Genomic DNA, 15036 nt, shown 5'->3' with positions numbered 1-15036 from the left:
CATTGGCGCTATGGCAGGCTCTACACCACCTAGTGGATTTCCTTTTCACTGGTCACTCAGAGAGATAACATACCTTGGAATTAGAATTGGCCCCTCGCTTGAAAAACTGGTTAAACTCAACCTTAAACCAATCACAACACGCATTAAGGAAGACCTAAATAGGTGGGGAACGTTACCAGCTTCCTGGTTGGGCAGGACAAGCGTGCTCAAAATGAATATACTGCCCAGGTTGCTGTACCTTCTACAGATGCTGCCAAACTCAATTCCCAACAGCTTCTTCATTACTTGGATAAAATCTTCACACAATTCCTCTGGCAGGGCAAAAAGGTTAGAATGAAAATAAGTAAACTACAGAAAACAAGCAACAGGGAGGACTGGGAGTCCCTCACATAAAGTTTTACTACTGGGCAGCACAAATGCGGTACATATACGAGTGGGTGAATCCAGAGACTACAAACATATGGATTGACATGGAGTCGACAAATTGTGGCTTACTCGCTTTAAAAAACTGCCCCTTCGTAAACTACAAAAGGGCACAGCTGGAGGTCCAAAATAACTTTATTGTACGGAACACATTGAACACCTGGAATAAGATCATGGTCTACTTTAGATTTAAGAGTCATTTATCACTTTTGGCTCCCATATGGAGAAACCCGGATTTCCCCCCCTCATGCCAAGACCCTGTGTTTAGGCTCTGGCAGGAGAAGGGTCTGGACCAGCTGGTCAAACTCTATGAAGAAGGAACAATGCAGTCGTTTGAGGGCCTGAAGAGCAAATACTCTCTCCAACAGTCCCATTTCTTCCGCTATCTACAAATAAGACATTATATACCCCAGATCTTGCATGCTCCAAACATATGCTTTTTGGAAGAAATCCTCACATAACCCATACCAAAAAGATTCACTTCCCATGTCTATAAAACCTTTGTCCTGAATCTTAATTACTCCACTGACCACATCCGTAAACAGTGGCAGATGGACATGGAGTATCAGATAGAGGAAAATGTCTGGACATCAATTATGGAAAACACACTTAACATTCTGAGCTGTAGCACAGATAAAGAAAGACAATTTTAAATACTACATAGACTGCATTGTACGCCACTGCTGAGGGGCAGGCTTGGCCTCGGTTCCCCTACATGTAGTAAATGTAACTCTGAAGTTGGTACATATATACACATGTTTTGGAAATGTGCAAAGATACAAACATTTTGGAGAGAAGTGAAGGACGAAGTGGTTTCTTTGATGGGATATGACCCGGAGCTTCCACCTCCTCAATGTGTTCTGGCAGCTAAAGTGAGCAGTGCAAGGAGCAGCAGCAACGCTAAACTGATTGGAATACTTCTGTATATAGCACGAAAGACTATTCTTAAATTCTGGAGTTCTAAAGATTCCCCTTCTACGGACGACTGGTATAAGGGGATTTTGGAAGTCCTTCCTCTGGAAAAGTTGACCCACACCCTCCATGACAATGTCAAGGGATTTGTCAAGACATGGAAACCAGTCTTAGACATGGTGGATCCTTCCGGACTGGACTTTGCTCTGCCGGATTAAAAATACTGGCACCGATGCTGACTTAAACTGACCAAGATGTGCTTATCTCAGACTGGTGATGTGCAAATGTGTTTATTATTTGTTGTGGCTGTCTATGTATTCTTATTTTATTTGAGAAATTATTATTATTATTATTTTCCCTTTTTGTGCTGTTTTCTATTTCCATCTTTCGTTTGTATTGTATCCTTAAAGTTATTTCTTGTAAAGTTGTAAAATCAAAATAAATCTTAAAAAAATAAATAAAAAAAGAATGAATGTAGCTTCATTATGTTTGTTTTTTTGCTACTTGCTTTTATTTGTTTGGAGACTCAGCTGGACCGACGCCCCTTTCTCAACACTGCAGTCTTGTTTGAGCAGTGAAATTGGTACAGAGTCACCTCAATTTACCCCTGAGTGCTATACAGAACCAGAGGGTGCTCCGCTATGTGTATAATTGAACATCTCCAAAGAAGTCAACAAATTATGATTATAATTTTATAAAAACCTGAAATATTATATATTTTATTTACGTTATGGATAGATGGATAGATAGATGGATAGATGGATAGAACTGAATTTAATTATTCAAGGCAGTATTTCAATTGTAAGTTTACATATATACTCTTTGTTTTCACTCCCCAGCTTTATGCCAATGAGTCCATGTCCGACCATGTGGGTTTCGCTCGTGTCTTTATTGAGCTAATCAATGAGAATGACAACCGACCCATCTTCAGCAGACCGCTGTACAACATCAGCCTTCCTGAAAACACCCCCCCTGGTACCTCCCTGGTTCGTATCCTGGTAAGTGTCTTAAGAAACCGCTGTATAGTGTGTACTGCGCACAGCTCAGAATGTGATTAATTACTCAATGGATTCTTGTGATTTATGACTGAAGAGAAATTTAACTGGAATCCAAATATATTACAATAAACCTTAACTTACTGGTAACTTTCATGGGCTTGTTTTATTCAGAAAGAAATGGTGGCTTGTTTGTTTTCGCCATGTCACCCAGTGCTCTCCTGGGACATATGAGTTGTGATTTATGGTGACTCAAGCTCGGCTGCCTCTGACAAAAGCACAAACAATCACAGTTAAGTAACTCACCAACTGCACTGGGCCACTGTTAATGTTGAGACCCTGTGTGTTTACGATACTGAATGGCCATGTTGGCAACGAAGGCATCTTTTAGATGTTAAAGACAACCTAATTATGCTAAAGCAGAAGTAAATATTTACTGCCAACGCAGTAGTGAGTTTCGCTTCGGGAATACAGCTTGAATCACAGCAGTCAAAAAGTCCTCAATTCAAGCCAAATCACTTATAAGGTCATGTCCAGTGTGATTGTTGCTGTGTCGGTAAATCTGGAGAATAGGTTTGGCAGGATTCAAGTATTACTTTCAGATGCTTATAGTTCAGACATAAAGTTCTATAATACCCTTAAATGTGTTTGTTAGTTGTAGAGACAGTACAGCATATACAGAAATATCAGTTTAAACTGGTTTCCTATTATCAGGTGATTTTAGAATGTCTTTATTTGGGATTAATATTACATAGGTCACCAATGTCAGACGAGACATAAAGGGTTTAAAAATTATTTTAAAAATCTTCTGTTGACTTATTTACTCCCTCAAGGTCAGCTATTGTTCCCTTTGTTTAGTTTTTTTACAGTTGAAGTTGCTACCGTAGCTGTGCCTACAGTGTGTGAATGTTAGTTAGTCCTGATGGGCATGGCTCCTTCCATCAGTGTATGAATGGGTGTGAATGGGTGAATGATGTCATGTAGTGGTAAAGTGCTTTGAGTGGTCGAGGACTAGAAAAGCGCTATACAACTACAGGTCCATCCTGAGGCCACTCATCTCCTCAAGTGGCCTCAGTTACTGTCCTCCACAGAAGCCGCTACTTGAACCAGATCCCCCCAAAAAGTCTCCAATCACCAATTATTATTCATTACCAGTCATTCATATGACAGAATGCCCACAACCCACTAGAAAAAAGTGCAAAACTGCAGTGTGAAAAACAATAGTGTTTATAGACTGGTTGCTCATGAAATGGAGATTGCAGGGCAGTCTAATACCGATAAGTCTGGCTGATGTTGGCCTCGTGCTGGAGCATGCAGACCGCCGTGGAATCCTGATTGCTGGCTGTGTGGGGATGAATGGGCTGTAAATGGAATGAGATGTGACGGCTCTCGGCCGCACTGGCATGGATGGCAGCACTTGTATACATACACTGAGTTTTTATATTCTGACCTGCTCACACCTACACACACACCTACACACACACACACATACACACACACACACACACACACACACACACACACACACACACACACACACTCGAGCCCTCTGAGATGCCACTGGAGACAAAACACACACAGAGATTAAACAGATGTTTCCCATACTCAGCTAGCTTTTCTCTGAGGCTGAGAACTAGACACACACACACACACACACACACACACGCACACACACACAAACACATATAGGCTATTCACAACAATATCAAGGTCAACACATGGCTACAATCAAAGTCGTTGGTCATTGTAGGCCTTTCTCCATTTGTTATCCTATAAGATTACCATTTATGTGTGTGCGTGTGTTCAGTAATGTGTTTGAACAGACTTGTTTACTTATTTGGGTTTGTCATAATTTAGTTCATTTGTAATTTAGGCAGCATGTTACTCCGGTTGTAATCCATTGAATGCAATCTAATCAAACAAGCAACTAATGTTTGTGTGAATTATAAGGTATTTATCTTGGAATGGACATTGCATCCACGTAGTGTACAACATAAATTACAAAGTGAAGCACAGTAAAAGGTTAGATGCATCAAAGTGCTGTTTCTCTGCTTCATAAAGTTCAGTGGGAGTGGAGAAATGTTCTTATTGAAAATAAATTCAAAATAAATTCAATGTAGTATAGAGTATATAAATGTAAGCACATTGTGCACTTTTTAACCCACTGCTGTGAGTCAGCAGCAGGTGAAGTAATTATGTAGCATGTCCCTCACTCCACTGTTAAGGACAAACCAACAGCAGAAAAGCATTTTGAGTTAAAGGGTTAACAAAATGAATTCATGAGGCCCTTAACAACTAGTTGTTATTACACAACGTGTATTTACATGTGCACTTAACTCCAGCTTATTAGATTCTGAACTTTATTTTACAGCTCTCTGTACCTGCGCTTTTAAGTGTCATTTGATTTGCGGGGACTTTTTCATGTTCATGATTCTCTGTGCACCTGTCTCACTCAAGCTCTTCCAGCAGTTCAAACTGTCTGCATGTTTAAGTGCAGCGAACAACTCAAGGCATTACAATATAACCAGATTGTGAGGCTGAGACTAGCCTCTCGGTGCTCTCTGTCAGATGGCTGTGAGGTGCAACAGATGGTGGCCAAATTATGTTTTAGCACCAAAAGGGAGCACAGCTCTTTCATTCTTACTCTCTCAAGGTGGCCTGGCCAGCCCTCCACAATATACAGCAACACACAACACACGCAAATGGATTCAATAAAAGAATAGTGAGACATTTTGGGGAATGTGCTTATTTGCTGAGAAGATTGCTATGACTCGCATCACTCATGCCTGTGCATTAAGCTAGAGCCAGGAGCCGATTAGTTCATTTTCACATAAAGACCGGAAGCGTGTACCTGCACCTTGAAAGCTAATTCATATTTTAACATCATGGTTAGGACAAGAAGTCAGGGAGCAGAAGACGCATAACTCTCTGTCAAACACCTTGTGGTTTTTATATTTTGTTGAGAGAGCTGAGTTGCTGATACAGTTGTGAAGAGCAACATGTCACTTCTTTCCCGCTGCTTCCAATCTTTATGCTAAGCTAAGATAGTCGCTGACTCTAGCTTTGTATTGAGTATTCAGAGTGGAACGTATCAATCCAGTTATTGAACTATGCCTCAATGATTAATAGACTGCATTCATACAGTGCTTTGTATTTTCTTTTTGTCTTAGCTAAAACTCAAACTGCATTCCAACACAAGCCAGCATTCACCAATTCACACTTTACATGGAGCAACGTGCTCATCAGCAGCGATAAACAGTATCTTGCCCAAGGACACTTACGCAGACTGCAGCGGCCCAGAGATCAAATCGCTCGCCATTCCGATTCACGGACAACCGCTCTATCCCCTGAGCTATGACCATTCCCAAAAAAGCAATTAAGTGATTTCCCCATCTGTTATGAATATGTTTATGCCAACAACATTCTAACACAGACTATGTATTTTATGAGTTTGAAGCAAAGTGTTAGAATAAGCTCTTTTCAGTGCTGATCACATTACTGATGACTATGATGACACAACGTCACCGTGGCCTATTTGTTTGTGCTTTGCTGTATTCAAGAACTTCTTTTCCAAGCTGATTTGCAAACATCTTCGGTAAGTGCAAACAAATGAGTAAATAAGGCAAGCAGATTGGGTCATCAGATACAGTTTGATCACCTGTTATTAGAGTAACACTGAGACTGCAGAGATTTAAGTTTCTCTCACGGTGAAGGAAGGATTTTGAAGAGCCTTGCTGTTTCCTGAGCATGTAAGTGTTTTGCAGTTTATCAATAATGTGTTTAAGGTGGTTGATATGTAAAGTGGGTGGGGTCTGGATGGTGTTTATACAATGCTTTATGCTAATTACAATTCTGCATGTTGGTCCCCAGTTGTTCTTTTTAAAAAGTGGCAAACAGGCGGCCTGATGTAATTGAATTGCTTTGTTTGGGTTAATATTCATAGCTCATCTGATCAGAGCTTATGTACAATGTTGGTCGATGCATTACTCAGCGCCCGCTCCTGCATCCCTGTGGACACTTACGCTTAACTTAGGAGTATACACACAGGCAGTGGCTGTTTAATATTTATGGTCTGAAGCATTACTTATCATTATAAATATTTATTGTGATTTACTCTTTTGTCTCTGTCCTTTTCTCTCTCACTCTGTCTTTCGGTCTGTTCCTTACCCTGGAGACTTCAGACACTAGCAGCTGCTCGTACCAGTAGAATCACTGATTTTTCTCCTTGGGTTTCAGAGAACTTCATTTCTTATTTATTAGATGCCCTCCTTTATCGTTTTCTTCCCCTTTCTCTATTTTACCATTAGATTGCTAATGGTTGTCAGGTGTTGCATTGAATCACTCTGCGGTTCCCTGTCTGCGTCGACTCTCTCTAGCGCTTTCTACCCACCAGGCTCTACCTTAGAGCACATGTGTATATGTAGAGATGATATATGCAGGTGTCGTATGCATATGGAAGTACTGTTTACCTGTGCCTTCCCCCTCTTCTTATAGTTTGTCTTGCTTCTATAAATGTAGAAATGTATCAGATGCAGCATTCTTCTTGGATTAGTGTCTTCTTTTCTTCTTTAGTGTCTTCTTTGTCTTCTCCCAATACTGTGTGTTCTATCTGTGCAGATGATGTACGTTTTCGAGCGAAGGCACGATGATAAATGCTTCAGGCAGAAGGTTATAAATTACAGCGTGGAGGATGTTTTGCCACTGCCACTGTTTAGACAGGCCTTTATGGGGTAATAGTCACAACAGTAATTATAATTCATTATTGTAATGAAAGGCGTGAGGCCCGGCTGCATGTGCAAGTTCCAGCAGCGTCACTGTTAATAATAGGGCGCTCATCGTGGGTGAGCTGACATTGTGAGACGGGGTGTGAATGGGTGTGCAAGGCTGGGGATGAACTAACGGGATCTCCGAGGTTGGTTTACTATCAGCTCTCCAGAGCTGTGAGGCTGCAACATGTGATGAAAAGAGAGTTTGGGGAGTGTAGTGGAGCTAAAGATTGTTCTCCACTGGGTCATTTGTTTGGTCATCTGTTCATGCATCGAAAACTGAGTCAGAGCGGAAGTGAAAGGGGGCAGGTTTGCGTTGATACTTTGAAATGAAAATGGGTTGTGTTTAAGGCGTAGCCTTTGTTCCTGAACCTAGTTAAAAACTTGATGTGTGTCATTTCTTGACCTCGGCCCGGCTGACTGTAGTTCAATGTTCATCAGCGTCCTCATCCACACATGCCTTCTTTGTCCTCTCCCTTGCATTCAGTGTGTCTCTGTAGTTTCTGCTCAGTCTTCATTGTCTCTATATCCTCCCTGTTCTTGTACTAATCTCATTGCTTCATCATTGAGGACAGAGGCAGAGAAAGAGAGGAGGAGGACCAAGGCCTGTCTGCAATGTGAAGCTGCCAGTCACAGAGAGCGCTGCATTAAGCCTTTCCACTGGCAGCTCAACCTCTATCTCCAGCTTCTGCCCACAGTACACTCCTCTCTTTCTGTCCTTCTTATTCCAGAGGTAACAGCTGTGTTTTTTTCTTTCTCCCAGTGATTCACATGTGGTTGCAATCATTATATAGTGTCTGTGTATGCATGCAAATGGTATACTTTTAATTGCAAGCTGTCACAGTGTGCTGTGAAGACATCCCCTTTATAGGACAGTTCTTTTACAAAAGTATACATTGTTAAAAGTTGTATCTCTCGCTCGCTCTGTCTCCGTTATCTGGGTGGTCGGGAGATAATAGAAACCGGCTGCTCGATCCTGTCGGCAGGCAGCAGTCGCTGTGAGCAGCCCCACCTGCTCGTAATAGTTTAGAGAAATAAAGCAGTCGTAAACGTACGCTCCCCGTCGCTATTACACTGAAGTGTCTGCAGTAAAAACACACACAGCGCCCATAAACCCCTGCAGGTGCACAGGGTCACAGCTTGGGGGACTGCGGAGGGCTGCGGTTGGTCGTCGTTTGACCCAAGCAGGGTGAGGGATGTGGCATCTTGTCTCTGCTGAAGAGGTTTAGGTTTCGCGTCATTTCAAACACTTTCAGCTGTATATTCATGTGGGCAAAATTTTAAATGAAACGGAATATATGAATTCACTCATAGGTTTAATTGAGTTGTTCGGGACATGTAATCATTAATTGGACCTCAGTGTGGTGTTTCTGGGCTGTTCCCAGGCTGCTGCTCTGAAATATTGCTCAGAGATCCAAACCGGCTCTGCACAGTCTCACAGCAGTCAGTGTACAAAGGAACTTAGAAAGAATAATATATTTGAATTGTCCTCTTGTCACACATTTAAAAAAACAACATGCAACTCCTACATAAGGATTAAAAGTCGGTGAGACTTTATTTGGTGGTTTAGATCGATAGACTTTAAATCCTGAATTTGGTTGTAAAGTGAGAGTTCAACATTTTTACAGATTCAACTATCCAACCAAAAATAGTTGGATAGTTAAAATAAGTACATGCTGTTTGTTCAGGAAGGAGAGAAATAGTAAAGCTCTCAGGATGAAAATCCTGTGATTGCAGAATGCACCAAATTGCACTATAAAAGAAAAGAAAAATGATTAAATTCAATCACTTCAGTGACTTGATGCTTCTGGCACTCGGACACAGACAGAAAAAGTTAGTTTTAGTTTTTCGTCAGCACCCATGTGCACTACATCTTCGGATGTCCCAAAGCAAAGGCAACAAAGTCCAAATATGAATCGTTAAAAAAGATGACCGTGCAACACATTGATAAGAAATAAACAGTCAATGAGACTTCGTTTGGTGATTTTGAGATCTAGATATCAAACCTACATTTGTTTTAGCGCACTGTAAACTGTGATACACGTGAGACATGCATATCTCCCTGAATTTACATTTGATTCCCATGTGGCCTGCATGTGCAGTGCGGGCGACCAACGTCCAAAGGCACCTACGTTGCTGTGATGATGCAGTGCTTAAATACACAGAAGTATTCAAGCGGCGATTGTCACGTGATCAAGATGCTGCTTTCTGCGTCTCACACACACAGACACAGGACAATAAGTGTTAACATGAAGAGGCGTACCACCTGGATAGCATTTGTAAGGACTGATCTGTGCTCTCTTCATGGATCCAGAGAATATGAGCCTCTAAAGAACCCCCATGAGTGGAACTAGCCGGAGCTGAGGAAGATAACTTGACAACCATCTCCTCATTATTGTCTCTCCTACAATGATTGTTAGAAACGTCAAATGTTTACTGTGCTGCTGCGTGTGTGTGTGTGTGTGTGTGTGTGTGTGTGTGTGTGTGTGTGTGTGTGTGTGTGTGTGTGTGTGTGTGTATGCGTGCGTGTGAGTGTGCGTGTGTTATCTGTTCTCTAGGATTGTGTTTAGGTGTGCAACACTGAGACAGAGGAGGTTGTCTGTGTTTGGACTGGGGGTCATCTCTACTTTGACAGCAGGCTTTGACAGCCAGTAATTGGTTTCCTTTTCCATGCCTCTCAAAGCTTCTGCAGAAAAAGCAATTTTAGGAGCCAATCAATTCAAATTCCAGCTCACTCACGATTGAAAAGCGGGTGCAGCTTTTACCTCCTTCGCTGTCCATGAGATAGCTGGACTGATAATCTGCTCCTGTGTCCCCTCCAACCTAACCCCAGTTCACACACACACACACACACACACACACACACACACACACACACACACGCACACACAAACAGCATCCGTCTTCCTGTCGCCCGTGAGGAAAGCTCTCATTTCTGCCTTTTCTTGAAAGCAATAGAGTGTGATAATAAGAGGTTATATTGTAAATGGTCGAGGTGCATATTTACCCCCAGACTGAATTAACCTGGAAACACCGTGCATCTCTTTCCATGTGTATCCATTTCACATACACACAATCATACACACTAGACTTTGCATACAAAAACACTCCAATCATCACACACATTCTGTCACACTTGCATTACCTGCCATGCAGACACACAAAATGAGCGCACCGGTACACAGGTACACCCAAATACATACCTACACATACCCACACCCACACACACACACACACACACACACACACACACACACACACACACACACACACACACACAGTTTGCCTGCAGGCTTTGCCTCTGAAGGGAAGAAACACATCATTTAACCAAACTGGTCAACTGAGAACTAATTTCTCTTTTGTAGTTACTGCCTGAGGACCCTAGGGTTTGCAGAGTTTATATTGGCAATCAGCAGCGCACTGACTCTTTGTGCAGAAACTCTTTGAAACAACTTAGTTTGGATTTTGATCAGTAAATTGACTCTGATACCTCAGGGTCCTGCTCCTTAGCACGGGGAGATTTTTATCACTACAGTCTGGGACCAGTATTCATCTACAACATAAACTGCAATAGTATCATCTCTGGGCATCTAGACAGTGAGATAACAGCTAATCAAATAACAGGCTTTTGTACCATCTAAAGTCAATGGCACTGTGCATCCCCTATACTTGTTTTTTTTCATTTGATTGGAGGGTCCCTAAAAAGAGATGTTTTATGAAGCCATCAGCATTGCTCATATGGCATAAAATCTATGTTTCCCAGTGAACCATCCCGTTACTTTAAATGCTTGTCATAATTGTCAGTGAGGTGATTAGGCACATTGGTTAGGCAAATCGCCCAGATTTATTTCTGTGTCATACTTTTCCTCATTAAATCGTACAATCACGCTCTCCTTGTGCACCCCATTTTTACATCCCCTCCAACTCCCCAACCCAAAAGAAGTTTAAGCCACCATGCCTATGGGGAGCAAATGCATAACACCCTGGTGTAAACGATTCAGGCCCATGGTGTAAACTTTCAGCAAATCCCTGCACAAACCAATCTCTACCATCCATCTGCTGCAGGCCTTCTGCGTCGGAAGTTGAAAGTCTTTGGCAAGCAGTTGGCAAAGTGAGCGGCCCGTACTGTCATGGTGATTGTTTGGTGGGAGATAGGGAGCCCCCCACCCCCTCCATCATCATTCTCTCTCTTTATTACTCTCTCTCTCTCCGTCTGTCTCTCTCTTCCACACTGAATGTCGTCAAGGCGAGAGGGGCTCGGCCGCAGAAGCAGAGGCAGCATTAGCTCCCAGGCTGAGCCCGGCTCCTGTCACTGCCTCGATAGCTGTCACGCTAACACCCCCACCGCTATCATTGGAGCACTTATGGGCCTGTCACTCACCTGGGAGAAAGGGAGCAAAGGAGGGAGAGAGGGAGGCATCGAGGGGGGAAAGCGTGTGCTCAGGGAGATATGTAGAGGAGAGGGGAGACGGTGGAGATGGAGGCGGAGCTTAGGATGCAGGGAGGAAAGCGGGATAAAGACAGAAAGAAAACGATAAAAGGGGAGGTAGAGGTAGGATGGGAGAGGGGTGGATAGGAATGCAAAAAGGCGGAGAGGCAGTTGAGTGGCATTAAATGATGAGGTCATGGAGACATGACGGATGAAAACTCAAAAGGTTAATATAAGAACCTGACTGGAGTTCCAAACACCTCACATGTATTTAACGTCCCACTTTCCACTCGTTCAGCATGATGTAAGATGCGATAAGATGTGCTTCGGTGCACTTGACAACAAAGTGAGGGCCATTTGGACATTAAAAAGAGTCATCGATTCGCCATCAAGGACGATGTAGTGGAAGCTCTCTGTGAAATTACAGGCTTGAGCTAAACAGCATGGTGTAATTTTTAGAAGGTGAAAAAACACATTGATAGCTGCAGCCGTTGTTCCATCTGTGAGAGGCATCATAGATGGGCACTCACAGATGCACACATACATAACCAAAATGCATTCAATTTAAGATGCAGAGATATTTCCTAACCCATTCAAATGTGCACACATACATCCACACTCAGCCAAAAAAAAAGAGCAATACACAACACATATTTTGGCCCATTTGCTGTTGTGTATACTCTCATATCAGACTCTTATCATTCAACGCATATAAACACACATACAATCACAAATATTTGAGTGTATAAGTCACAGGCACAACATTGTATATACCCTATACAAACACACACACACACACACACACACACACACACGTACAGTCGTACATGATAAGGTTGGTATCGGGGCATCACTGAATCACAGTGACCAACATCGTGGTTGACAGAGCAGGCTGCAGACACGCTCAAGTTTGGCCCTTCAACTGACTGCAGAGCCACTGAAGTGGAACTCTATTACAACAGCCTCTCCAGCCACGATCCATCAGCGCCATCACACACACACACCCTGTGCATACGCGCCAGTGCACGCGCGCACAAGCGCATGCATGTGTTTACAAAGACAGATAGGTGGTTCGTAAAGTACAAGATTCCTGGAAGTGTTGCTCTTTATGTTGCATTCCTCTGACACCATTTTAATTTAAATTTGATCTGCAAAACTTATGACGGCAGTTGTTGCTGCTCTTCTCAGACAGGGGTGGGTGATGTGGATGAGGAAAATGTATCAGTTCTTTCATCAGATTAAATCCAATCAACACCTCCGAGCAAGGTACGGCTTGCATGTTTTATCATAAAGTCATCAACAAACAGTCAAAGACAGCTGTTCGAGTGAGACGTTTTATAAAGTTGAGCAAAACTCATTGACAGACGATATTATTAAAAAACACCGGTTAACCTCACACACACAAGCACAAATGTATGCTGAGGAATGATCTAACAGTTACATTTAGATGGAATGGGGGAGAAAGATTACTCTGCTTTAATAAACATTTCACAGTTGGGATTTTCCTTCCCTGCAGTTTTCCCATTATCATTTGAAGGCAGCCACATATAATCAACCGTTTACATAAAACTTGATTAGGTGTTAATATATATATATTTATTTATTTATTCCACATGAAATTACATTTTCTAATTATTCCTGAAAGAGCATGAACAATTTGACAGGTACATGTGAAACAAAACCCCAAATAGATAGAAGAAAAAACAAGGATGAGAACCAACGCGGATGGACCACAGAGGCTGCGTGTACCGTAAAAACCTTTCAAAGAAATAAACTGGATTATCAAAGTGAGTGTTTTTTTCTGTTTTTCTCTCCAGGCAACAGACCGAGATGCAGGCATATTTGGGAATGTGCGTTACTACTTCAGTGATGAGCCGGACCAGTAAGACACAGCTACACACACTCAAATAGTCCACACAAAACACACATTGGCATTAATTTTTCATATTTTTGGCCACTTGTGAGCGATTTTACTTCCCAGTTTTTGCTTCAGAGCTCCGCTGGAGGCAGCTGAGCTCCAATGATGTCTGGCACTTCTCTTTACGCCTGCTCTCTTCAGGCCACAGACCTACAGAAAAACACACATTCCCATAGTCTGCTCATTAATTACTTTAAAGAACACATTAGTGTGGCTTCCTTCTATTTGTATTTCTCTGTTATCCTCACTGAGCACCAGTTTTTTTGTGACATGCAACTGCACTGCTGCAAACTTGAGAAACATCTCGAATGAGAGCATTTACTTGTGATTATCGTATTATTCCCTGCTATAATTTATTATTATTACAACATACAAATCTGTTTTCCATGGTGCAACTTTTTTTCAGTTAACAAGGATGATTCTGAACAGTCGGATTTATAAACATGTCATATTTTTCTTTTCAACTTCTCGAAACTTTTGGTAGTGACCTTTCTCTAATTTCCTCGTTTGTCTTTTGCAGGTTTTCATTGGATGACGAGACAGGCTGGGTCATTCTGCGGGACAGTCTGGATTATGAGCTGATGCGGCGCTTCACGCTGACCGTGCTGGCGAGGGACGGCGGCGGGGAGGAGACAACGGGGAGGATCCGCGTCAATGTGTTGGACGTCAATGACAACGCGCCGCTCTTCCAGAAGGAGGCGTACGTGGGCTCGCTGAGAGAGAACGAACAGGCCGTCCAGCCGGTGGCACGGGTCAGGGTGAGACGTGTTTAAAAGATTCACGTGTAGAGTTTCAAACCAGACGGAACCCAAAAGTACTATCTTGTTACGCAACCTGTGTAAAACCGGCCTGTGTTTGTTTGGCTGCAATAAATGAACTGCATTTCCACACCAATAAAAGGTCATTTATTATTGATTTAAAATTGAATTATTATCACACTTTTGTAAATTCTAAAATTAGGATTGAGAAGTCACCGTAGATTGGGGTGCAGTTCATTTATAATTGGTGCACATGCACATATATGTCGGTATAGCAAACTCACACAGAGATACCCGCAATAATACAATAATACTACTACTGCCGTTTCTCAATATGCCTTCTCGTCTGTACTTGTGCTCTTGTGAACTTGTGAAACGTCATAAGTCGCAGCCCACTACGGTCCCAATTATAAAGTCTGCATCTAGCCAACCACGGACCAAATGCCCGGATGTGACTTGCTTCGCCCATTTTACCAGTGATAAATCGGAGGTGACTTGTCCGTACATGGGGCATCCAAATATCCTAGAATGCATTTCGCACCAGCAACAAGGAACAATGGCGGAGGAGAAAACACACAACTGAAAGTTGACATTTTTTAAATACTACTGTTGTCACGGAATGTAATTTTAGGAGGTTTTTCGGCGAGAAGTTAGTTGTTTTAAGCATCAAATCTGTGGTCGGTTAGTCAAGATTCAGCCTACTTAAATATATGCTCTGACGATTTCAGAGACGTGAGGTCCTGCTCACGGGATCAGTAAAATTGAAATAATTAAAATTTTAGATGAAAATGAAAAAACATGGTTATTTGGTTTGATTGTAAAAATACTTCACAGC

The 15036-nt window shown here is 42.2% G+C and overlaps 1 protein-coding gene across 1 annotated transcript in view; it reads left to right on the top strand.

Moving 5' to 3' along the window:
* Window positions 1-15036, top strand: part of cdh23 (cadherin-related 23) — a gene marked incomplete at both ends in the record, with an annotated part of 149104 nt that overhangs the window by 82537 nt on the left and 51531 nt on the right. The window contains 3 exons of the mRNA XM_079229992.1: window positions 2175-2333; window positions 13343-13407; window positions 13964-14201. Coding sequence (XP_079086118.1) covers window positions 2175-2333; window positions 13343-13407; window positions 13964-14201 — 462 coding nt within the window. The remainder of the gene's footprint in view (window positions 1-2174; window positions 2334-13342; window positions 13408-13963; window positions 14202-15036) is intronic.

This window comes from Taurulus bubalis (assembly GCF_910589615.1).
Source record: "Taurulus bubalis genome assembly, chromosome: 14".
Classification (NCBI taxonomy): domain Eukaryota; kingdom Metazoa; phylum Chordata; class Actinopteri; order Perciformes; family Cottidae; genus Taurulus; species Taurulus bubalis.
This window is presented reverse-complemented; position numbering and strand designations above follow the sequence as displayed.